The sequence below is a fragment of the Drosophila melanogaster genome, chromosome 2L (assembly GCF_000001215.4).
Source record: "Drosophila melanogaster chromosome 2L".
In the NCBI taxonomy this organism is placed as follows: domain Eukaryota; kingdom Metazoa; phylum Arthropoda; class Insecta; order Diptera; family Drosophilidae; genus Drosophila; species Drosophila melanogaster.
In genome coordinates this window covers 3,836,573-3,862,126 of record NT_033779.5, presented here as the reverse complement: position 1 = coordinate 3,862,126, position 25,554 = coordinate 3,836,573, and the positions used below count along the sequence as shown (strand labels likewise).

The following is a 25,554-nucleotide window of genomic DNA, read 5'->3' as shown; positions in this document are numbered from 1 at the left end:
TGCGCGGCTCCTGGAGATTAACTGGCCATCAAACAGTTTGACATAAATCAGGCATCTGGTCGGCGGTCGCTCTACCTAAATTACGAAAGAACTAAAATCGAACAAAAAAGGAGACCTACATGAGCGTAACGAATACTGTGATCAAATGCCGCAGTTGGGCCAATGATGAAGCCATCAACGTTTCAGTTTATATACACCTCCTTTGCCAGGCGAACGAGCGGCCCTTATTGATTTTGATGGCTGCGCAGCAGTACAAAGTGATTTATCGCAGATCCTGCGGCAAATGGGGAAGAAACACACACAACGAGGAGCGCATCCACAAGATACGAATCCGGGTCCGAAAACGTCGATAAGTTGTGGCGGCCTTTAAACGGCCCTCGAGGCGACTTCATCGCCATCATCGTTACCGCCTACAAGACGTCAACACTCAGTGGTCAGAAGACAAGCGAAGGAAAAGGAGACTGCACTGCGAAAAAATTGGTGGTAGGAAAATAAGCAGAATTTAATTAAATACTTACTACCTATAATTATTTGTTTGCTCTGTTCATAAGATGGGCTTAAATCTAAATAGAGAATCGTAATAAATTTTCGTAATATTTTTGTTCTTAAGAAAACGATTCTTTTCGACCAGTGTATACATACACAATGGGATGTGAGACTCGAGAAGAATGTCTGCACTGCGCCGCTGATGAACTTATCTACATCTCGGGACATTAACGTGTTTGTTGTTTTGGGCCTGTGTGTTTTGTCATTGGTCGGTCTTCGTTGCCAGGACCCGATACAGTGGCACTTTCGATGGCCCGATCAGATCGCAGATATGGCCCAAATGCACTTGTGTGGGCCATTTCCAAAGAGCCCACAGCAAGTAGCTTACACGGAAAGAAAACAAATACTTTGTGCAAATCAGAGAGGAGATTAGGTAAGATTATCTATTTAAGCAAAAATATGATGTGGAAAAAATGATTTATATTCGCTAATTTGTGTTCCTAACTTCAGTGCGCAGTTCAACAACAGATTTCTGTTGTGCGATAAGTACGCCGCTTGTTTATAAAATATTATTAATTATTTAATCAAGGCGTCGCCGGCTGCTCAAGTTTTGGATTACATCATCGCCCCCGCTCGCTGGCGAAGAAAAGTCTCGGGTTTCCCCGAGGTAAAATGCAATTAATTTGCTGCTGAACAATGCACACAATGCGAGAATAGAGGATCCGCAGGATTTCAATCCAACTAATTTGAGCGAATGGCAAGACATGTGTGTGCTTTGGGTTCCCTAATCCTTTCACTAGATGTTTGCTTTCGGCACCTTTTGGTAAACATGAGATGGCTTGAAAAGGATTTGCGATCGGCTCGCCGTGATTAGAGCTCAATTTACACACACGCCCAGCACTGAAAAGGTGTGTGTGTGTGTGTGCCGACGAGATGAAATCGAAGAAATCGAGACGATTCCTAACTCAATAGCGTATGGCACATATGGTTACGCCATCTAATCCTGCCAAAAATGATCCTGCTAAAAGGGTTTTTCCCAGATCACTTTTCCACCGGGAAAAAGTGGGGAGTAGCCCGCAGATAATGGAGTTTAATACCAGCTGATTTGATTTGAAAAGATCTCTATAGATCTATTGATATGGCGTAAATTCAATTAAAGTTCGCCAGTATAAATCTTCATTCACACTCTCTTTTTTTTTGCTTTTAGTTCCATGTTTGTTAAAATCTATTTAATTTTCCCAATTAGCATAATTGTTAACCAATTTTTATGGCGCTCTCTTTATCGAACCACTTTGGTTTCAACTAATTGGACCTGCCCATTTCAACCAACTCATCATCATCCTAGTTTGAAAACCATTTCTCGTACTCTGAAAAGTTTCCACTGCCATTTCGACTCGAGATTTTCAACTGCGGGCAACCAAAATGGATGCCGTCTTTGATATTTCTGTTAATCGCCAGCTAAGTCGACGATTAATTTTACTGCTTATTTTGTTTTCACCCATTCGCAATAAAAATGCCATAAAGCCCGCTCAGCGGCGAAAATAAAGTGGAAAATTTATTGTCTATATGGCATTTCATTTTAGTCTGGCCAGCAGCGACAACCTTTGGCTTCTGCAAAAAAAAAAAAAAATCAGAAAGACCCCCGTTGAAGAAGATGCGAATTTTGCCGACGCTTCTCTGACATTTCGCCGTCTTCTGCGGATTCTTCTTTTTTTTTTTTAACTTGGATTTCTCGTTTGAGGCTGATAATTTAGCAAAAAGGGAAACCGAAAAACTTCAATATTTTGACAGCATTGTGTGTTGAGTTATAGAACAGAATTAATTTGCCACTCAGTCGCTTTGAGATGGAATATTTCGTGGGATAGCATATTAAACACGTTTTGTGTAACATATATTTATAATCAAAGCAGCTAATATTACGTTTAAATGTTTATATGACCAAAGGAAATGGCTGCCAGGACGACCCTTGTAATACTGGCTGTGATTTAAACGCTTTGTTGCACAAATTATTCAACAAGCCAAAGCACCTGAGACGAGGACACCCTTCCTCCCACGACACATCCTTTTTGTCCAGGACAATGCGAACTGGAACAGGTGCGCCTGTTTTGGCTCGTCCTTCGCGACTTGGTGACGCTCTATTACACACACATTCACACGCACAATTGGGCACTTAACAATTTTGAAAACTTTGCTCAAATTACATAGTCCTGCACGCCCGCACACACATCCCCCAAAAACGAAGGACCTGCCAAATTGCTCCAGGACCCAACCCAATGTTACCACCACCAGCCGTTTGTTCGGTTCCCGCGCAATTTGTGTTTAATTTGTGGTTTGGGAAACCATGAATTATAAAGTGGGGTAGCTTCTTCAACGCATGGACACTCATCCTGGCGATGGGGCAAACAGGAAGCGGGAAAGCTGAAAAAGCTGTAATTATAGGCCATCCATATGCATTCGATTTGTTTTCCACAATGTTGGCTTTCATTGTCGCATGTTTGTACACAAGTTTCGATTCGATTTCCGTTCGTCAAACAGCCAGCATTTAAATTCCATGAAATGATTTTATTTTCCTGCCAGCGAGTGAGTGTCTATAATTATCATAAACATTTACTGCCAAATTGACAAAGTTCGCAGTTGACTTGAAAATATGGTTAGAATAAAAAGCAATATGACAGGAGGAATTTTTGTTAATTTATTTTAACTAATTCACTTTGCCTGAAATGTACATTAAACTCATACGCATTTTTTGGTTTTCATGACTTCACTACTGTTTTTTATTAGTTCACTTTTCTAGAAAGCTCTCCTAGATTTTACGATTTTCCGCCACTTATGAAATCTATGTCACAGTACCCAACACTCCACATATCACTACTCATTCAAAACTTATCAGAAACATAATTAGTTGATTATGAATAGTCACAACCAGAAGTTGATGGACATGCAAAAGCGAGTTCTAAACTTGACCAAATTGAAGTGGACGATAAGGCCGAAGTTACGAATGCCTAATTGAACTGTAGATGGTAAAAATATTCATTTTCTTATCACATCGTATAACTCGCAATGTCACAACCTGGCCAATAGCAACAAATTACCAGAAGACTTGGATGGCCAGAATCCTGAATCTACCGCTAACTGAGAAAAGTGGGAAAACTGAGCCACAAACTCGGCGAATTCGGTTTGCAATTTGTGCATAAAAATAATATTCATCGTTATCGTTATAAAGTTATGCTGCCTTAAGCTGAAATAACAATTTTACACAGCAAAAAAAAAACGGGATTTACATGAATTTATTGTTTGTAAATAAGTTTAATTTATATTGGTTTACTTATATGTTATGATGATACAGAAACATCTAGCATTTAGTTGGAACTCAACAAGTCACTGCTGAATGTTTTCAGTGTGCTGACCAGACGGGTTTCGTCTTTCATTTCGCTTCCTTTGCAGCAGCACTCTGCTGGCGAACCGTTTGCCTGGCAGTTGCCAACAGTTGGCCAACTAAATGCGCTAATCCGCGTGTTGTCAACTTCATTAGCCGATAAACACGCCGACACATTAAATTGGCAGTAGGAGGAGCAGCGGCAGCGCGGGGAGATTATGGATGCGAATGAGCCAAGTCCGCGGAGAAGCCAAGAGCGAGCCTGATTTTTGGCGGCTTCCATTTGAAGTTGGCAACGAAAAATTGCTGCCACTTGAATTTTTAATGCCCATAAAGTATGCAGTGGTGGCTGGGCTGCAGAGGACGAGGATGCACTGCAGCCAGTTCCAGAATGGGAATCGAAGGAAAACGGAGGAACTCCCGATGAAGAAAGTTCACATAAAATACGTTGGCTTAGCTTTTGTCTGGCTACCCCTTATTTTTCGCTTTTTTCAAAGTTTTTCTTTTTTTATTTTTGATTTTGTTCTTTTCAGATTTCTGGTCCCGTCGTCAGGTGTGTAATTCGATATCTTTGCTCCTTAATCCCCAGCCATTCGTTTGTGCGCGCGATTTATGTAGTACATTTGTACCTTTGGCTTTGGGGCACTGCGACGTGGTGGGGGCATCGGTATACCCATCCGGCTGCAAGGACAACAAGGATGCGCCACTAAACAATAATTATGACAACAATAAAAGCGAGCAGACCTTTAATTTACTCCCGCTGCAAAGCTAAAACAAAGCCGCAATCCCAAATTGCCAACTGCGGAGTGGAACTTGGGGCAAACTGGAGATTAGGGGGCAATTACTGCTTCACACGACCGACTGAAGCCGGAGATGTTTTGACAAAAGCGACCGGGTCGGAAGCTGGAAGAGCTCCACTAAGCGCCGGTATAGAGTGTCTCTACGTGGAATTGGATTTGAGCAGGAAAAGTTCCCGGCGAGCTATGTGTATTGATTGGATTAACCACGTGGCGAGGATCTGATCTTTCTGCTGATCTCAAATATGGATTGGTAAATGAAACAGCCAGAAACATAGGCCAACTGCTATTATTTGAAAATAGCTGACTTACCATTAACTCCTGGCCCAAATTACATACGCTTAACGCTTTCCATTATTTCTGTTCTCTGGTCGTACCCCCCACTTGGGAAACACGCGCTAACTCAACCCCCCTTTCTACCACTAGATGACCAACTCTTTCGTTTTTTTTTGGGCCATAACAAAGCTCAGTACGCCGTGTTCAATGCCCAATTGAAGACATAATTACTACTTAAAAGCGGCATTAACGCTATCACTTACACATGTCACATGCTCGTCGGAGCATTACGGAAGACAATAAAACTGAAAACTGAAAACGAACACGGGGGGGCGGTGGGCCTCCCTTCTTTTCACTGTGCCACATCATCGGCGGACCCAAATAACAGCCTCATCATGATCTTGACTGGGCACAAAACGCGTTCCAGCTGTGGTTGCCTCTTTTGTACGATGCTGGAATCTCAGATCTTCGAGATGGAGATCTCCGATATTATGGAAACTGGGAGCCGGGGGACGTCTCATCATTATCATCATCATCACATCGCTCACTCGAAAAAATACTATACATAGCTAACTGCAACCAGAAAAATTGAGAACGAGAAGACTCGAGATTAGTCCTTTTCATGAGAAGAAGCTTTTTTGAATTCGAGAAGAAAACGAACTCAATGTTCATATATTTTCAGTGGAAAGAGGCAAATGAGAGCCAAGTCATTTGCAATCTGAGAATGCTTCGATCTAGATCTGAGTAAGCTTAGGATCTTTTCTAGATTTTGAGATCTTAATAACAACTTATCTTTATTTCTTGCAGTGCATCTTACAACAAACAGCACAAGATGAAGTTCCAGGCGGGCAAAGAGAAAATAAAACCTTCGGTGGCTGCGTCGCTGAGGCAGCGGCATATTGATTAATGGATCAAAGTCTTTTGACACGAGCTATTTTGGTAAGAAATCCTTTGTTGATCTTAACACAGCCACAAACATACACGGACTCGTGATATTTAAACTTTTTTCCCTTGCCGGTTATTCAATAAATTTTCAATTTTGACTGATTGTGAGTGGAATAAGGTCGTTCGTCGTTCGTCAGTCGTCAGTCCTCTTCGAAATCGGTCGGCGCGTTATGATGTATGTTTATAAGATGGTGATGGTTGGGCATTTGCGGGGGTGCAGAAGGTGTGCGGGTTGTTGCGCTTTTGGTTGTTGTAATGCGAGTGTTGCCGTGTGTTTTTGTGTTATTATTATGATTGTTGTTATTGTATTTTTGAATTGTTTGGGCCAGAGCACTTGGGAGCCACATAGTTACAGTGGGGTTACAGTGGGAGTGGGAGTCGAAAGAAATTGTTGGGGAATTATGAGAATGGCATTTGGTATATAAAGATACATTTATTTGGTATGTAAAGATACATTTTTTGGTATATAAAGATACATTTATAGAAGGACTTCATAATAGAAGATTAATAGAAGATACTTAATATTTGACTTAATGTTTAGATGTCAAAACTGTTTTCTTATGGTTAACTCCTTTGGTTTAAGTTACCATTATGGTATCTTTGATTCTAGGCCAAATTTATCCTAATTTCTCCCACTGTACTGCATACCATTACCATTACGCGCACTTGCGTCGTTTTTCCCGATTCTTGGTTGGTTGTATTTGTTTACAAATCGTGATTCAGATTCAAGTAGTAGCGTCAATACGAAATGATTATCCACGAAACTCTGGGTTTCCATTGTGGATCCGCGAGATATGTATGTATTGTATATGCATTGAAGTGGTAGTGGTGCGCGTTTTGTATCTGTGATCAGCGTCAAAGCAGCCATGAAGATGGATTTCTTTCTTTCTTTCTTGGGGTTTCTTCTCTCTCCACAAACATATTTTTCTTTTGGGCCAGCAACAAAGCCAAAGAAGTTGTTTTGTTGTGGCAAGCATTGTTGTTGTGATCAAAGCGGCTTCTCGCGTCTCACATATGAGTTGTTCATTTTTTTTTTCACAAAAGCGGGAGTTCTGGGGGAAGTCAGTTGTTTTTTCACATTGAATTGTAATTACTCACGGGCTGCGAGGCGGGGAAATTCGCTAGAAAAAAAACCATCGTTTATCTAAATCAAAAAACACAGATTTTATAAATAATATTGAAAAGTCAATTTGGTATTTTTCTGCCAATATGCGATTGCATTTAAATTGTATCTTTAGATGGAGTTGCTGCCATTTCAAACGAGTAAATATGACACGAGTTGCAAGCATCGTCATCGACAGCTGCTGACCGTTAGGATCTTGTATCTTTTGTTTGGGAAAAGCGTGCCGATCTCTGTGGAATTGGATAGATGAGTGAGTGGCCGGTAGCCCAAACAATTGATTGCGCCGAATGCGGTTACCAGATGACTTTATCCATTTAGCAACGAGCCCCCCGCCTGGCGGAGTATCAGCAATAGCTGGATGCCAAATTCCCCATGGGTACTATACAAAGTCATTCCAGTTACAAGGAACCCAGCTGACCGATGATTGATTGCAGGATCTGATCACCAGGCCTTTAGGCTGTCAACACGATTTGGCCAAAACAAGAAGTGGCCCACAATTGCAGCCAAAAATGGAGTTGACAGCGAGGGTAGAATAGGCAGGATATCTGAAAAGGAACCTCTGTCAGCTGGAGACGTCCTGGGTACTGTTGTAAAAATTGCAGCTACTGCGGAAGCAACAATGAAGAGGGCTTGTCCTACTAAATGGCACAAGAAATGCCCACACTTTGCACCCAAATTGTACATCTGTATTTCCGTCAGTATCCTTGCATCTGTTTGTATGTGTGTGCGTGTGCGATAATCCCGGCCAGAGAATTTGCACACATGCAAATTACATGTACACTGAGGAAAATGATAAGACACTTTTCAATTATCCATATAAGAACGATCCTTAAAGCAATATATATATTTCAATATAAATGTATAAATAAATGTATTAATTATAAATTTTAGATCTTATTATTTCTTTCAGTGCACATTTGCTTCACAAACAGTTGGATTATGTCAAACAATTCGTAGGCCAAAAACTAAACTGTCAACAAATAAAACACAAATCGCCAATAATAAACGTCCATTGTCAGCCAGAAATGAAGAGGCTTAGGAGTTTGTCAAAGGGGCGGGGGGAGTGGCGATCATCCTCATCAGGAAGGGAGTCCACTCAACTTAACTCTCACACCAAAAAAAAAGGGAAAAAAGAAAACGAGGAAACCCAGAAAAAAGAGCCACGAAAAGGTTTTCGCATGAAGGCAGTCAAATCATATCGCCTGGAATGTGTAGAGCATGGCATAAATGTCACTTCGCATATGAATTTGCCCACGAGATGACGACGGCGTAGCGTGAAGCCAAATGGTAATGGTAGTGATGGTAATGGTAATGCCAACAAACGAACCGGGGTCCACATATGCACTGTGAGAAATTCAAGTTGCTAGCTTATCCATTTTTAGTTTAGTTTCCCGAATAATCCAACATCTTACTGATCATTTTGCATATATATATGTATAAATTTGGAGTTAATTACAATTAAGATATTTGGAGAGTCGCCTCTTTTTCTCAGTGTACCAACGATCATGGCTTGGAGCTTGAGTTGTGTGGCAGCCGGTACCGAAAACGATACATCATCGAAAGCAACAGGACTCGAGAGCCAGAGCACTTTCAGCCCAACTGCGGCGACTGACTGTGCGCCTTTTTGTGGCAAGTCAACATGATCTCATCTGTCATAGATCGATCGACCTGTTCCAACAATGCCAGCAAAAACAACGACAGTGGCAGTCGCACTCGCAGGAGGGATCCCTGTATGCCCGGTATAACCGATGCCTCACTGTACAGTACACACTACCTGTCCCCGAGCAGCGGGTGATCAAACTGACGGAGGTGAAGACGAAATTCCACCAAAATACAATTCAAATTTGTTGTCGGAGATTAAAACACATTTGTTAATTTGAATAGGTTTCAACATCGTTGCACAAATTGTGTCCCTGCCCCCCGTCAAATTTATATATACATATATCCGTATATACACCCTCGATCGGACGATCTTTATCTGAGGAGGTGTTGCTGTTTACGTTGCCATTAGATGTGGGATTAGAGCTTGATTGGCTTGCCATTTGTGACAGCTTTGTCGTTTTGGGGATTGTCAACGGGTTCCGAAAGGATTATTGTGAATGCACAGTGAACAAAATGTAGCTGGTATATGAAATATTTAATTAAATCATTTAAAATGTATCTTATGAATTATGAGTTTGCAAAAGAATCCAATTTATAGACTTCGATTTCAGTGCATTAATCCCACTCTCAGCTGGAGCTGGCGATTCTTTAGAAAATCATTTGGGACCCATAAAATCAAGCATAATACCCCGGGCTGGAAAATCTTTTCAGCGCTTATCCAAATGCTTTATTTTCCCGTAACTGTAACAGCAAACAGCCAGTTTGCTTTAATACGTTTTTAAAAGCTTTTCACTAACTGCAACTCACGCCCAGACAGAGTCACGCAGTAGCCAAAAAAAACGAACTAAACCCAATATAAAAACTAAACAAAAATAAATGGAAAACATTTTGATATCAATTTAATTGAGCTCATTTGCATGTGCTACAAAAAAAAAAGAGTAAGGGAATGCCCAGCCGGGCCAATAGAATTAAGATATGGCCAAGAGAAGATTGCCGCGTTGTTGGCCATGACAATAATGCCAATCTACGACTTACGGCCAGAAAGACAGCTCCGAGTTGAAAAACGAAGCAGAACGAATGGCATTTGTGAGGTCAAAGAAAAAGGAGTCTGAAAGTACAGAGAGAGAAATGCATATGACCCATGTTAACCAATAATATCGAATAGTATCATTCCTGATTATATTCTCCCATGAAATGGTATCAAGTATCTGTGTGCTTTAGAAATATTACCATAAGATCGCTCAACATTTTCTTTGTCAGTGTAGTACAAATCCATAATTATGCGCGGCTGATGTCTTTATTAAAGCTGCAACAACATGTGGCTAAAAAAGAGATGCAGATGCCACAGTTCTGGAACCTCAGGCTCGAAAACCTTTTGCCGTTCGCCGCCGCAGCGATCGTCACATAATTCTGACTCACATAAGCCAGATATGTTGACAACGGCCAAAGAAAAGGGCACAAATGATTACACACCGGAGTTGGAAGATCGCCGGCTGGGGGATTAAGCCGGGTTATTTCTCCACCGACATTTGTCCCATTATCACCACGGACAGCAGCGGCTTCCAACTGCTTTTCAGTGCCCCAGCTCCTTGAATATATATACGCCTGTATGTTCATATATATATGTGCATATATATGTGACTGCGTCTAGTCAAACAAATAACAACAACTAATAAGTTGCATAGCAATCAAAGCTGATCAATGCCGACAAAAGGCTGCCGACCAACCGATCCACCGACCGACTGCATCCCACGTTTGGGCCAAGTGAGAAAAGCAGCCAAAAAGATACAACAAACGCGAGCGGGGAAAAAGCCTGTAAAATATCGGAAATTATTATTTAAATTTACAGCGACAACAACTGGCAGTGACAACCGGGAATCGATAAGAAAATAATACAGAAAGGGGGTTTGGATCGAGTAACATAACGAATTGCTAAGTTCTCTTTAAGCAAATAATATTATATACACTCACATTACATTACAAATTCGATTTACACAGTATCTTTATACTTTAAAGCAAGTAGAAAGGTTTTAAAAATCAAAGTAATAGTACGTACATATATAAACGTTTTAAAGGGTATTCATAAGTGTTTGCCATCTTTCCTTGAGCCGCAGTCCACTCTATTCAATATGAAATAATGGGAGCTACTACTATTCTGAGTCAACCTCAACTCCAGCGCGGCAACTCATTAATGTGTATCTCAATTATGGAACACTATAAATATTTGGGCTACCTGTCGATATGGCCCGATCGAACTCCGCTGCACAGGCTACTTAAGAGATCCCCTCCAGCCGGGGGAATATGGCCTCAAAGTCCAAGCTCCAATAGTCATCGAAATCATCATCGCACAGTCGCATTTAAATAAACGTGTCTCAAGGCAGCGCGGCATTGGCTTGATTTTTCTTTTGATTTCGGAAAAGTTGCTGTATTTTATAATAAGCCAGTCGTGTATTTCTCATAATCATAAATATTTTTGTGCCCCCTAACAGATGGAATCATAAGATCGTCTCTTTTCCATACGTAGTCAGTGCCGCACTTTTGTTTTTTTTTGTCGTTTGACCAACTCCTTTTTATGTCCCAAAAGGTTTGAGATTTTTATTGTTATTATTGGTATTAGGGCTCCATGTGCATTCTGTCCGAATTATATTGCTCTGAACCGAATCATAATGATAATGCTGATGTGTTGATGAGGTGCCGTTTGGTCTTCGATCTGTGGCATAAGTAATTTGGAGCGTGGTTTCGCCCGATGACAGATCCAAGAAGGGCTTAAAACTGCTGGCCATAAAGAGTTTATGGACGGATTTGGGTTGAGAAAATATTGACTGCACACTAAGCACAGAATCAAGCGCTAAGGTTTATATCAATAACATTATTAGGATGCACAGTCATGTCCTTTATAGTTATTTAATTAAATGCGGCTTGAAATTTATTAGCTGCCTTCAAGTTCATAAACTACCTGAGACATCCCACACTAATTACACACATCCTTGCGATTCCTTAACTAATCTTCAACTAAAACTTTGGCCACAGACAGTTGAGCTGACTCCTTCGTGCGCTGAGGTCACCAATGGTAATAGTGAGTGTAACTTTAGCTGGAAGTGTAACCATGTAAATGTAACTGCCGTTGAGCGCCTCTGAATTGCCATAATGACGAATGCCCAGCCATTCATATGTCTGCCCGGCCAGATTTCCCCCAGCGAGCCGTGTAACGTAAGGATATCGCCCAAGGGGCCAAAAGGAGTACATCATTAGCCAAGTTAGTTACCATGGAGCGCACTTGAGGTCGAAGGCTGATGTCCTGAAGAACGAGTAGCGAGCGTTTTGTGGGCTCATGTGTCAAATTGAGTGTCAACTGGCAATTTGGGCACCACACGACCCAATGGATTTCGCCCCCGAAGCGTTGGCTCAAAAGTCAAGTGTCATGTTTATCATAAGCCTATTACAGCAGCTTTTTGGCCTCTTTATTATGCTAGCGTATGCTAAGCCATCATCCCGTTTCCATTGAAGCTATAAAAAGTAACAGAAATCGAAGTTTTCACATGTTTTTATGACATTTACAGTCAGAAATGAAAATATGGCACTTGCAGCACTGGAAGAAAAATATAAGACATATATAAATATATAACATATCTATATTTTTGGAATTCACTTATAAAAATATGTTACCAAAGCGAACCTGTTAAATGCAGAAACATTGCTTATTTTCTTGCAGTGTTATCTGTGAACCCCTTTTGATCGGTTGACACAGCTGCTCGATTTTTGAGCAAAGTCAAGCAGAGGGTCCTGACCACTACATCCTTCTCGCTTCCACACGCACCAGCGTCGCATATTGCCATCTCTCTCACTATGGTTGGGCATACAAATATATCACATTTCAAAGTCTACTAATTTAACAATATTCTCATTAATGCGAACACGGCAAAGGGGCGGGAATCATCATCATCGATTGGAACTAGTAATCCGCATTTTGTTACAATTTACGGCCTCAGTTCCTCTCTCTCTTTCTAATGGTGTATGCCCGTCTCTGTCGCTCTGTTTGTTGTAGCGATTTTCAACAGATATCCTTGAATGAAACAACATAATCAGGCCATCGGAATCGAAATCTGTATCTGAATCCCGTGTTCCTATGCCGAATGCGAATCCGAGATCCAGGGGGTTGTTTGCCTCGAATATTAGAAAATCGTTACAAATTTCCGACTGTGTGTGTGATTTTCTTTTATTGTTATTTTGCACATTTGTCTGCTGCTGTTTTCCTGCTGGGCTTGTTTGAACAAGTTTGCGTATAAATATTATATACGTATTTGCCCATCAGCTTATCTTCGATCGTAACTCGATACATTTTTACATATTACCCAAGGATGGCGGCAAACGGCAGAAAAACAAGTCGCGCGGTAGGTTTGGAAAACAACACCCTACACCCTGGTGTATTATGTTTTATAATCCGTCTGATTCATATACCTATACACCCGTTCACAACTTGCAACTTTTGAGGGGAGCAAACTGTGGCCATTGCGAAAAATGCGGTCAGCAAGCTTAATTTTTGTAGGCACAACTATGCAAATTACCAAGGGAAATGGAAATGGAGGGTTTATCAAGATCTTGTGATGCCATATGACAAGATATGTATATTGAGTTCTTTGAAAGCAAATAGTTTTGCGAGAATGAAAAGTGATTTATGTTGAATTGTGCAAGCCGAAAAGTAAACACAGGCAGATCCTTTTTGGCTTGATCTACGAGTAAATATTTGTCAGTTGAACACGAATTGTTCGAATTGAATTGTTAGGGTACAAAATCGGCTAATGGTAAGCTATTGTAACTGTTTGATTTCTTAACTATATATATTCACTATATTACTGCTTGAAATTATGCTTTCAACATGTGCCAATCTAAAGCCAAAAATAATCGTTTCACTTAGTCCGCCTAGTTTGTCAATGTTATATGATTTATGATCGATCTACCTGTAGTATTTCTCCCCTGCCCCAACAGTAGCTTCAAAAAAACCCCATAGAGACCCTTTACCAATCCAAACAAAAACCCTCATACAATGTTGCATGTGCGTAGCGTGTTTTTGTGTACGCTGAATGCATTTGAAAATTTTCAATTAAAATTGAACGTGATTGAAAATGATGAAAGTGCGAAGTGGCAAAAACCAATTTCTCAGCACAGTGCGCGATAATTGCAAGCAACTACGAGCGGATTCCACCGATTTTGCCCCCGACTGTTGTGGGATGCACTGCCAAATGCTGGTGCCGCATAATCCAAACTTTATTTATGGCAACGCAGTGGCAGGCAACAAGCTGCCTGTATCTGTAGCTCAGTGCACTGCAAAAATTTCAGTTGAATGCAAGATATATTTATCCAAAGTATAAAAGTATATATACAAAGTATATAAAGTATTTACCTGTAGAGAAGGTTTTTATTTAGTTTAAAAAGTAGCAACTTGTATATGTTTTGGGAGCGTACTACTGCATAAGTTCAGATATGCTAATTTTGTAAGCTTGTAAACTAAAGCCGCATTCTTTGCAGTGTATCCTTACTTGTATCTTCATTTGGCCAGAGCACAATTTTCCGCGCAACAAATGAGAGTGTAAATTTGCGTGTAAACACTCGGGTCACCCGCTGACACTCGATAGAGGAACCAAGGAGCTGTGGAACTGTGTAGCTGAGCATCGCATCTGGGAGAGCTGGAGCTGGGAGCAATCCGGCGCGGACTGGACAGCTAAACTAGACTGCCGTTGGACACCGTCGGTAGTCCAAGTGGCGATCGGGATCGGGATCGCGATCGCGGGCGCATGCGCATGCTCACACAGCGCATAAATTTATCGAATCGAATATAAATTATATGCGAGCCAATATCAGCCGAGAGCAGCTCCTTTCCACATTCGAGGGGCCCAGAGTTCCCGGCAGTTTTGCCAGTGATAAAAAGGAACCCAGCGTGTCGCCGCGGATGCGTTGATCATTCATTATTTAAGGATTGAAAAGTTAATTAACATTTTTGCCCAGCCAAAAGCTCGGCGACTGCTCCCAACCTCTCCCCTATTCCCCCTTTCCACGCTTGCGATTTACGAGAAGCGGTTTTAACCCGCTTTTTAGCCAAGTCGTTTTTTTTTGTTCAAAGGTTTTTTTCCCGCATTTGTTTGTGACTTTTTGCGCGAGCAAAATCAAGACCATTGCCGTGGCTTCTTAAAAAAAAATAGTGGAAAATCGTTGTTGATATATGCAGAGCGACAGGGAAAAACATAATTTGAATAGAGCTTAGCTTTGATTTTCACTGGAAAACGGAAGTTTGTTAAGTTTGTTAATAGGAACCTATTTAGGTCTTAAGTATGGTATAATATGTATTCTCATGATAAGCTTATGATAAATTGAAGCCGGGCTTCCACTCATCCACTCACAGTTGAAATGTTCTTTTCGCCAAACTTCTGTCAACTTGTTGTAGAACTCCTTGGGAACCTGTTTGAAAAGCCAAGTCAACAGCAGCGTAAGCCAATCAAGTGCCACTCCTTTTTGGCCTTCGCTTTTCCATGGGAAAATCCACACGAAGTGGCAGTGAATAAATCAAAGACATGCTACCCGGCTACCAGCTCAAATCAAATGGTTAAATGGGCGGCAAACATTTTCCGCCCAACTTTCGCTCTGTTTCTCTTCGTTCTGTTTTTTTTTTTTTGTTTTGCATTTTTCTTTGCACCCGGGATGGGCAATTAAATTAATGTCTTAATCTGCGTTTACGGCAAACACCCCGGAACTACAGTAAACACCCTGAGCGGGGACAAAAAGCCCACTTCCATTGGGCGAATATATGTATAAGGCCACTTGGCTGCAACAGAAGTCAATAGAGCGTAATACAAATCCGTGTAATACTCCAAAGAGCAGGGGATGAATTTTGCACCAGGACATATGGACAGGGACTTGCATTTGCCCGGGATTTCGATTCCGATTCGGATTTGGTCCCTCGGGGTTGCCTTTTCGGTTAGATTAAGACCTCAAACTGGAGGCCCGAGGCGTCTGGTTTCCATTTCAATTTGTACTTCTCTGCCCGGCTGTTTTGTACCCCTGTAATGTCGTAGCGAATCACAACAGCAACAACAGTCATAAAAAAAAAATAATAAAAAAAAGCATCTCCTTAACAGTTATAAAACCGAACTAATGCGACGAACCCTCCATATGAATCCATCTCCCTTTTGCTTGGGGTGCGAAATTCCAAATATTATTTTATTTATTTGAATCTCAATGCTTCGCAGCAACTGAAACGAAAACACTGCGCCCGTAGCATTCACAATTGTGTCAAATTCAAAGGAAACTTTAAAGCCAACGGAAAGAGAAAGGTAGAACAGGTGTGAAAGAGAGGGAGCTATCGACTCGAATGCAACTCAAGTGGAAAACGCAAAGCCAAAAGGTAGGGCATTCACTTGAGTTGATAAGCTCGCAAATTCGCGTATTCGTTTGCGGGCAATCGGATTTGGGACAGTGGGGCAAAACTACCTAATATTACTGGAAACTATTTCATCTTAATTGAGCCTGAAGCTAACACCTAACTGTTGTTAACAACTTATCCTAACTTTACTTATCTATAAATGATTTTTATAACAATTACTTGCCACTATGTCGTCCAAAATAAGCTGCAACAATTCGGAAATCCCACTTTTCCAACTCCAGAAAAATCTAAAATAGAAAGAGAAAAATAAAAAAATGCTGATGAGCGTGATTGTGCGGAACTTATGAGTGAAAGGGCCCAGGACATACGGAAACAATAATGCATAAATGTAAACATCACGTCGACATGGCAGTCACAGTCATAATCGAAAGCCCAGAAGACCAGTTTTCGGAACGGGGAGGAATATGCGTATAAATACATATTCCGGGGGTAACGAAAGCGTAGCTGATTTTGTTGTATTATAAACACAAATAAATAAAGGACGAGACGGCTGTTGGGCAGGATGAGCGATCGCGAATGAGGCAAACGAGGCAGAAACACGAAATCGTCCTTCGTCCTTCATCCTTCATCCTGCGGCTGCGGCGGCTGGCTTCCAACAATGGCTGCGATGACAGCCCAGCCTAAATGCCGGGCTCGAAAATATATTTAAAGGGTGCCCGGGATGTACAGGACACGCAGGATACCCTCACACAGACGCGTAATTAGGAATGGCATTCTCCATTTCATTTAACCCGCGCAATTGTGATTTTCAGGGTGCTCGGCCATCGGATCCATTGGAAACCACCACCTTTGCACCACCTTTGCACCACCCTGGCCACAGTTGCCATTGTTCACCCATATGTTAAGACGTGCTAAATATGGGAGTGTCCTTGTCATTTATATGTCGCAATGTCGCCCGCTCCAGATTCTGCGCTTTGTGCACTGTAAAAAATGTATGTGTGTTATGTTATGTTATGTAAATGCTTACTTCATAATTTTATTTTTGCTGTAGTATGATTCATTGAACATTGTTAATATTATTAAGATTATTAATAACAAAATCTATTTGAACTTTTATCATAACTTCATATACCAGTTGTATTGATATGTCAGCAAAAATATCTTTTTTATTAGCCAAAGTAATTTCTTTCACTGCATTCCATCCCGTCGCATCCTTGTCATGAGAATAAATATGGCCATAAATGAAATTAATACATTACGCATTGCATTCCTCCTCCTTTTCGATATCCCAGCTCCTTTCGCTTGTTCACACATTGTCCTGACTCATGAATATTTAAAGGCATTTGATTTATGGACTTACTTTTTTTTTTAGCAACAAATTTCACATCTATCTGTATCTGTTGAAGCGCCGCTTGCCAACAGGGAACACAAAAACAAAGAAACATTTTAGGCATTGCCCCGGCGAACTGAAACCATTTTGATTTTGGACATCAGTGGCTCCTTTTGGTGCCACAGAGCATTTCCAAGTGGAACGCGCGCGCGAAATGCACAAATAAAACATGAGTATCTGCTAAGTTTTTGTGTTGTGCCGCTGCCGTGTTCATTGGCCACAAAGACTCGCAGATTCAGATTAAGATTCGTATTTGGATTCAGCCAGGTATCCAATTGCCACTCGCAGTTAAGCGTTTCATGGGCAGTCAACAGCGAAAACAGCAGGAACAGTGCTTCAAGACCTAAATATAAACCAAAAAGGTTAGTTATCTTTCTCTAATAATAATACGAACTTGCCTCACTTAAACGTTTTATTTCAATCAAAGACTTTATGAAATTTAAAAATGATCTAGATTATAAGATGTTTTTCCCCACTTTGAAGCACTGTTCCACTGTTCCTTGAGGTCTTGTGCTGTTCAACACAAAAGCCCACAAGCAAGCAAGTTGAGCGGAACTCGAATTTAGTATCGAATTACGAAAATATTTTGCTAACAACAATTAGTTAACTCTGTCGTTAATTAACACGTCTGCAGTTTGGAATCTGTGTTGACAGCTCGGAGACAAAACGAGAGAGAAATGTGCGCATATCTGAAAGATAGTTGATCAGCTACTGCAGCTACTGTATCTGAGTTATCTCGCACACGAAATTCATTTTGCGCGGCCAACAAACAGTTGAATGTCTTGAAACTATTTAATTAAATCAATAGGGTCAAGTGGTAAATATTTTGACCCGCGTCTGATTACTGAAGAAAGCCCCCGGGGGCAGACAAAAAGATCGAAAGACCACAGACCCCAGAGACCCGCATGCTCCATCCTATTCCATACGATCTCATCTCATCCGATTGGATCGCATCGGATCTGGAGCTCCAGCCGAGAGATCTCGGGGCATCTCAATGATGATAGTCTTCTTTCAGGAAAAAAAAACTTCTGCTGTCGTCTGCCGTGCCACAAATTCATTCGCTTAATTGAATGAATGGCGTTTTAAACGGGAAATTAAGCGCATGACTTGGGATGACTCGACTATGCCGGATAGCAGCGTACATATTCTCCAGGAGTTCGGTCCGGGTTCGGGTTCAATTGTCAATTAAACGGAAGCAGCGTTTTCTCAACTTTGACTCGCCGTTTTCTTGGGAAGTTCTCGATGCGTTTCGCTTTTTATTTTCGATCCCGCTGATGTGAGCCACTTGTGTGGCACATTTGCCCAACAGCTAACAAGGTACTTGACAAGGTCGACTGTGGCGCGGAGAGGGAGGGGAGGGAGGGAGGGAGTACGGGAGGGAGGAGTCACCCCCAACGAAAGGGCAGAGTTCAGCTGCCGTGACCAAAAAAGGTAAAAGGATGCATTCGTTAAAGGGGTTAAATAGGACTATAAAATACCCATTAGTTTTGGCTTGTGTAGCTTAAAGTTGTTAAAAATGCATTAAATTAGTAGTAAGTAGTAAATGAGTAAATGAGTAGCTATCAACTAGTTTATCTTTCCAGCTGCATAGTGTCCTAAATGCTGTTTCATCTGAGTAATCCAAAGTTCCCACAGTGCGCACATACCCCATGCCTAACCCAAATCGCGGCAATGAGTAGCAAAAACAAAGTCAACAAGGCAACGCCGTTCGACCTGGATGTGAAAAGCAAATGGCATTTGGCTGCGACGGAGTTGTGCCACTGAATTTGCGGCTGCGACTGTGGCAGACACTTAACATCAATTGAAATCAGTCAATTGGAATCAATGAGTCCATTTCGTCTGTTTCCCAACACCGTAAAATGCACGAAGCCAACGTATTGAAACAAACGTTTTTGTTTCACACACACAGGGCACAAAGGGAGAAGATATAGAAATAAGTTGGCAGGAGGAAGCGAAATCGGAATCGGAAACCAGACTCGAGTTAATGCGCCTTTTTAAGTGCTCAAGTGTTTTGGCTGGCGAACTGCACCGAAAGCTTTCCCAGGAAATTAGGGACTCGGAAAAAGGATATGGGATATGGTGGATATACTTGGGCAGCTGCAAGTGCCTCCCGTTCCCAAAAGTCACTTCCTTGCACAACCACAATTGTTTTGCCTATGAAAATATTATCCTTACTTGTTTTTGTTCTCCTCGTATTACCCAAGGACTTATTGGCCAACTTCTGGCCAGCTGCCCAGATTAACGTAAAAGACCATTGAAAATGCGAGGTGTAGACTTTCAGATACCTTGACCTTTTCTGCTGCAGATGTCCTAGATAAATGTTGGGAAACATTGAGCAACTCTGCCTCAGATACTGGTTGCAATTTTTTGGCATAATCCTCGAGGAGTGAGTTATCCTTCAAATGGAAGTGGCTGGCTATTCAGTCAGTGATATTTTGCGGGTAAAATTGCTGTGGTTGCAAAAAGCAGATTATCAAGCGATCCAATTGTTGTCTAATATGTCCGCCCTTCAATAGAAAAGTAGATCATAAGATCTACAAGATCTTCTTCAAGTGTTGGGTTAAATTCCTGCAATGAATAGAGGGCATTACATGTTACTTCTGGGCTAATAACGCTGAAGTGCCAATCATGGTACAATGCGATTCTAAGGGTAACATTCAATAGAGTAATAAACAATAGCAACTTTTTAAAATATTATCATTATATACCAATATTATTATGTCACATTATTTACTGTGTATTTTATGTGTCTTTTTTATACATATTTAATTCAGTCTAAATTTATTGAATATCATCATACCATTCACGACCTGTAATTAATATACTGAGGTATATTTTTCACACACCTCAAAATTTAAATGCACAAAATGGAGGTGTATTAATGCCATTCCAATTTCCAGACTGAGCTTAAACATCAAGTCACGCCCTCAAAGCGACCACACCCCCAAAAAAATTCAACTCAACATCGTGAGCATGGAAAAAATTTACAACAAAAAATATGAAGTGCATAAAATGCCAAGATAAAACCACATAAAAAGCGGCAGCCGCCGAAAGTCATGAATTACAATGCTTAAAATCGCTCATTAGGAACTAAAATTTGTAAACTTAAGGCGATAAAGATCTGCTCGAAAGCAGCGACAGTCAGACATGGCTAACGCGAACAATGGCAATGGTAAAAATAGAGGCAGGCGAAGAAAGAGCGTGTGGAAATAATTTGGTTACAATTAAATAACAAAAGAATTTGTTTGGCAACTCTTGTGCGCTTTTTGGCCAACAACGTATGCCCCATTATGGCCAACACCTGGCGGCATTACAAAGTAATGTACTCCTCCCCCCCCCCAATAAAGCCATTTCCAGTGCCATTGTCCAATTGTTAGGGCTCAGCTTCAGCTGTCCCGCTCCAGATTAAGCTGCGACTATAATTAAGAGCGGAACGGGTCAGCAAAGGAGTGGAAACCAGGAGGGAATGGGCAACTGTTTACCATAACAATGAGCTGGCTGCAGGGAAAACACCTTTAAGTACACTGCGAAAAAATGGGTGAAAGCAATTAAGATATATCCAAATATGATATACACGCTTGCCTTAACTTTGTGCTTTAAAATGTAGTTGTCATATATTTTAAGGTATTTTCAATTGGAATTAGTATTACTATTTTTTTGCTGTGCATTTGCAATGAAGAAAAACTTTTGTCGCTGCCTTGGTCAGGTGTTAATGCCTGTGTTTATGGCCCAGTTGAATAGAGCCGACTCCAATATATGAGGTGTGCAATTATCGTCATTAGTCCACCAGTGCTCGCCTCCTTTGATCCAGCATTGTTCCTCTGACGTTTTGCCGCTTTAGTTGCGGCTTGTTGTGTATCGATGTTGCATGCTATAATTTTCAAAAAATAATAAAACGATTTCTTCATGCCAGTCACAGTTGTTGGGCTGCACACACACATCATAATCATCACAATCATCGCATTCAATCCGCAGACCCCAACGCCATCGCCTTCATCATTATGCTGATGTTCATCGGTCGCGCCTCATCCAATTATTACAGTTTAGCCATGCCACAAGTCAAACAAAAGATCCCAGGCCTGTCACGGTTCCGTCAGATGTTCTCTTCTTCTTGTTGGTTTTTAAAATTTACCCAAAAATTTTGGGGTTGAGTGGGTAGCTCGCGGTGGTTGTCCGAGGACCCGAGGTGTTAATAAGTGGGTTGCCAACGGACTTCTAAGGGATTGCCGGTACTTTTCTTTAACAAGGAATTGAATTAAAAGTATGGCAGACTTTTTTGAAAGTTAGTTTCCTAGAGGAAAGAAACTCTGACTGGTTACAGCCTCTATACATTGCAACACTCCTACTCGGCTCTAATGGGCTAATCAAGAGTATTACAAAACCCACAACAAACTGGCGCCACATTCAATCTAAATCAGAGTTAGCGCGATTCTCGGCGCACTTTGCGACATAAAGTTTCTTGAACTTAGGCCTCAGACACACAAACCCAAGTTAATTGAGTCAACCGCCTGTGACATCATGTGAATGTGAGCGAGAATCCACTGAATATATATATATATATATATATGGGTATAATTCGCTCAAGATGTTTATACAGACAATAATCCGTCGCGCAAGGCGAATAAATTGAAAGAAATGGGGAAATTCTAGAGGCCTCCTGCGAATGAGAGATTTACGTGGAAAAGAGACAAACAAATAAATTTACTTTGATTGAATAATGGTCGCATAATTGGCAACTTGAATGGAATTGAGTAGCAGGCAAAACGCAATTGAAAACTGTAACAACAAATGCAGTTCGCAGGAATACGAGTACGAGTATATTAACTAAGTGAATTGGATAATCTCATTCGTATTCGTATTCGCATTCCCAATCCCATTCCCTCAACAACTGATGTCTAAGATTTTCGCCACAATTGAAATGTGCAACTGAGAAATGTCAGCAGCCAATTGTCGTCTAGATGGATGCGAATATCACGCATACGCCCCGTAATCTGCAGTTGCACAATCACAGTTTGTTAACCCCCTCGGCCTAAGCGATGAATCACCACCTTGATCATGGGAGTGAGCAAGTGAATCGGCACCAAAGATCGAACTGCAGTCAAGGTGCGCCTGACAGCGACTAAGAAAAATGAGTGGTTATTAACAGTCAGCGAAAGAACGTGCTTTTAATTTCATCTAATAAATACAAGTTGGCTAGAAGACTCGAATGGCGCCATAATCTTAAAATGTGTACTGAACGAATGTGTTTATTCTGCTGTCGAATTCCTTTCAATTGTACTATATTTTTAATACTATCTAAAAAGGCATTTAGTCATCTATTAATTTGCTGACGTCTGTGAGGCTGCCTGCCAAATTTGATGCTACTTTTACAATGTACCCATAGAAATTCTTATACATGTACCATAAATTTATGATTGTGCCACTCGGTTATTAAGGACTTCCTGTTGTCGGATTGCCGACAAGTTTGTCGCGACAACAGATTCATTTAGCGGTGGCTGCAGTTTAATTTAACACCCGCCGACACAAACAATTCCCAAACCCCCCGCAGATCTCATTAGTTTTTGCCTTTTTGTTTTTGAATTTTTATTTTAGTATAATTTTAATTGGTTTCTGTTTTCATCGCTCCGTTCGGTGTCTAAATATACAATAATATATAAATTAAATGGTGCTTAGTTCTTTGCTGCAGCGCTTAAGTATCGTTAATCATATTACATATATCGCGGATATGTGACAACAAGTTACCAACTCTGAAACACTCGCTGGTAAAAGCCTTTGCAAAGTTATTTAAAATCTGGTTTTCAAAGGGGATTTTTATAACATTTTCAAGGTGCTATAGTTCGATATTGGACGGGGTTATATGATTATAAGATTATAACGTAACAAATAGTTATATAAAGTTAGTTATATATCGAGGAAGTTCCATTATAAATTATATTCTCATTTAGACGAAAGAGTAGGGATGGTATTTTCTTATTTTAATAGTTCCGATATTTTCACAAACTCTGCAAAGGCTTTTATTAAATCCGGTCAACCGAATATGGTTTTAGTTCTTTCTTTAGTTTTCATATATTTAACCCAGTTCTCAACTATTTACAAGCGTCTAGCGCCTCAGTCGCGGCTATATCTATGTACAGTGAATACTTATGAGCTACATATGCTGCTTCTCAAGCCAAAGAATCCTCCGATTCTTCTCGCCAGAATCTTCAGCTATTGCGGGAGACTACGGTGACGGGTTTGTGAAGAGGCTGTGGCGAGGGTCCCGGGGAATCGCCGCCAGGCGAAAGGGGCGCCTGACCCACCGCCAGGTGTGGGTGGTGATGGGTGGGCGGTGGTTGTGACGCCGCCGATGCTGCCGCCACCGAGAGTTGCCTTTGATGAGCCGCCAGAGCGGCGGCTGCCGCATGTTGATGCAACAGCTGTTGGTACTGCAATCGCTGGTAGAGCTCACTGCTCGTGGGTGGTGCGACGAAGGGCGGTGGTGGTGGTCCTGGCGGTCCTTGAGGTCCCGGTGGTCCGGGTAATCCCGGCAAGCCCGGTGGCAAGCCTGGATGTCCTGGTCCACCTTTCGGGGCGAAGGGATTATAACGCTGATACATGCTGGCCAGCAAGCTAGGCGCCGTCGGAGGATAGGTAAGAAATTGTCCAAACTGCGGATAGGCAGCCAGTCCCGGGAACATGGGTCCTATCAGGGATCTCTTGAAGGCGGCCAGTCGGGAGCGAGAGGCGGCTGTGGTTCTCCTCCTCAGCTTCCCCGTCGATCCGCCAATGAATACGTCTTCCGCCGAGGGATCCAACATCCAGTAGTTGCCCTTGCCAGGATCATCATAGTGTCTTGGCACCTTGACGAAACACTTATTCAGGCTCAAGTTATGTCTTATGGAGTTCTGCCAGCCCTGTTTGTTGTCCCGGTAGTATGGATGATTGGTCATTATGTACTCGTAGATGCCATTCAGGGTTAGACGCTTCTCGGAACTCTGACGAATGGCCATCATGATTAGGGCATTGTAGCTGTAAGGTGGCTTTTCGTTGCCTTTCTTATCCTTCACCGGCTTGCCATCGTTCGATTTATTTTCCGCATCGCCATCGGTTGTCTCCCCATCACATTCGATATCCTCCTCCACGAACTCCTCGTCGACTTCATCCGGATCGCTTTCATTGGGATTCGCAACGGGAGCCGGTGACATGGAGGTCACATCGAGATCCGATTCGGGATCGCTTTCCGCCTCATGATCCTCTGGCGATCCCCAGTTCGTGGTATTCAGATTGTTATTATTATGGTTGGGCGGAAATTTCGCTGGTGATTTCTTCTCGACATCCTCTTCCTCATCCTCGTCGTGATGCTCCACAGTCTCGGGTAGAATGGAATTAATGGAAAAGCTGGACTTCAAATGTGGTGTCCTGGCCATTTTCATTAGATTGGTGAGATTCAGCCCGACGGGATGGGGACTTTGGAGCGCGGAATGGTGAGTGGTGGGCGGCAGTGGGTGGTGATGGTGCTGAAAGTGGAGACTGTGAGCGCTAATCTCGCTGGACGGCAGACCTTCCTCGATCTTCACCATGATTCTTAGGTCAGATGGTTTAAAAACTCCACATTGCCTTGGAAGTTAGCTTTATTAGTTTTGGTTTTAGTTTGATTTGCCGATGTGCTTTCATAAAGTTCTTTATGGTTTTGCCAGAATTCAAGATAGCCAAAACCTTAAGTTCATTTTTTTTCTAAAGGCTTTGCTAAAGGCTATATTTGATTAACTTCTAATTGATTTATTTGGCCGCTTCAAAGTCACTAGCTATTCAAATTGGGGCTCATTCGTTCAGTTCTCTCGCTTTACGTTCAGTTTTACCGACGCTCGACGTTAATACACAGCCCACAAAAATACACGATTTCACGTCCGTTGCTCAGGGGCTTTCAGTGTAGACTAAAAACGAGAATTCCCAATAATTCCCAATCGCAGTCGGTCCGGTTTTCTTTCTTCTTTTTCGAACAGGGTCTTCAACGGTGTTATCGGGGGTGGGTCGCGCGCCGACCAATCAGCGCTGTGGAACGAATGAAAAGTCGTCTCCCTCTCACTCAGCGCACTCTCTTTCCCGCTCAGATTTATTTTCTCATTCGTTTTACTAATTGCCGCCGACATGAAACACGAAAAACGCCGACGCCACGCACACAAATAAACACAAACTCATACATAT

General features: G+C 41.7%; 1 protein-coding gene and 5 long non-coding RNA genes across 6 annotated transcripts; 4 read left to right on the top strand and 2 right to left on the bottom strand.

Annotated features, from left to right (window-relative positions):
* The first annotated feature begins 29 nt into the window (after positions 1 to 29).
* lncRNA:CR44078 (long non-coding RNA:CR44078) lies at positions 30 to 722 on the top strand. Its single transcript, NR_073715.1, has 2 exons — positions 30 to 483; positions 611 to 722. It is a non-coding gene; the product is annotated as a long non-coding RNA:CR44078 (long non-coding RNA).
* A 4,232-nt stretch (positions 723 to 4,954) lies between these two features.
* lncRNA:CR45450 (long non-coding RNA:CR45450) lies at positions 4,955 to 5,649 on the top strand. The gene has a single exon (NR_124060.1). It is a non-coding gene; the product is annotated as a long non-coding RNA:CR45450 (long non-coding RNA).
* Positions 5,650 to 7,132: 1,483 nt separating this feature from the next.
* On the top strand, positions 7,133 to 7,839 carry lncRNA:CR45449 (long non-coding RNA:CR45449). Its single transcript, NR_124059.1, has 2 exons — positions 7,133 to 7,379; positions 7,438 to 7,839. It is a non-coding gene; the product is annotated as a long non-coding RNA:CR45449 (long non-coding RNA).
* Positions 7,840 to 9,522: 1,683 nt separating this feature from the next.
* On the bottom strand, positions 9,523 to 10,176 carry lncRNA:CR45451 (long non-coding RNA:CR45451). Its single transcript, NR_124058.1, has 2 exons — positions 9,836 to 10,176; positions 9,523 to 9,713 (listed from the first exon to the last, which is right to left on the bottom strand). It is a non-coding gene; the product is annotated as a long non-coding RNA:CR45451 (long non-coding RNA).
* Positions 10,177 to 16,410: 6,234 nt separating this feature from the next.
* On the top strand, positions 16,411 to 16,997 carry lncRNA:CR44983 (long non-coding RNA:CR44983). Its single transcript, NR_124057.1, has 2 exons — positions 16,411 to 16,737; positions 16,793 to 16,997. It is a non-coding gene; the product is annotated as a long non-coding RNA:CR44983 (long non-coding RNA).
* A 5,944-nt stretch (positions 16,998 to 22,941) lies between these two features.
* Positions 22,942 to 25,287, bottom strand: slp2 (sloppy paired 2). Its single transcript, NM_057486.4, has one exon. It carries the CDS (start codon positions 24,927 to 24,929, stop codon positions 23,574 to 23,576), a length of 1,356 nt encoding a protein of 451 aa, NP_476834.1. The 5' UTR covers positions 24,930 to 25,287; the 3' UTR covers positions 22,942 to 23,573.
* Between the last annotated feature and the right edge of the window lie 267 nt (positions 25,288 to 25,554).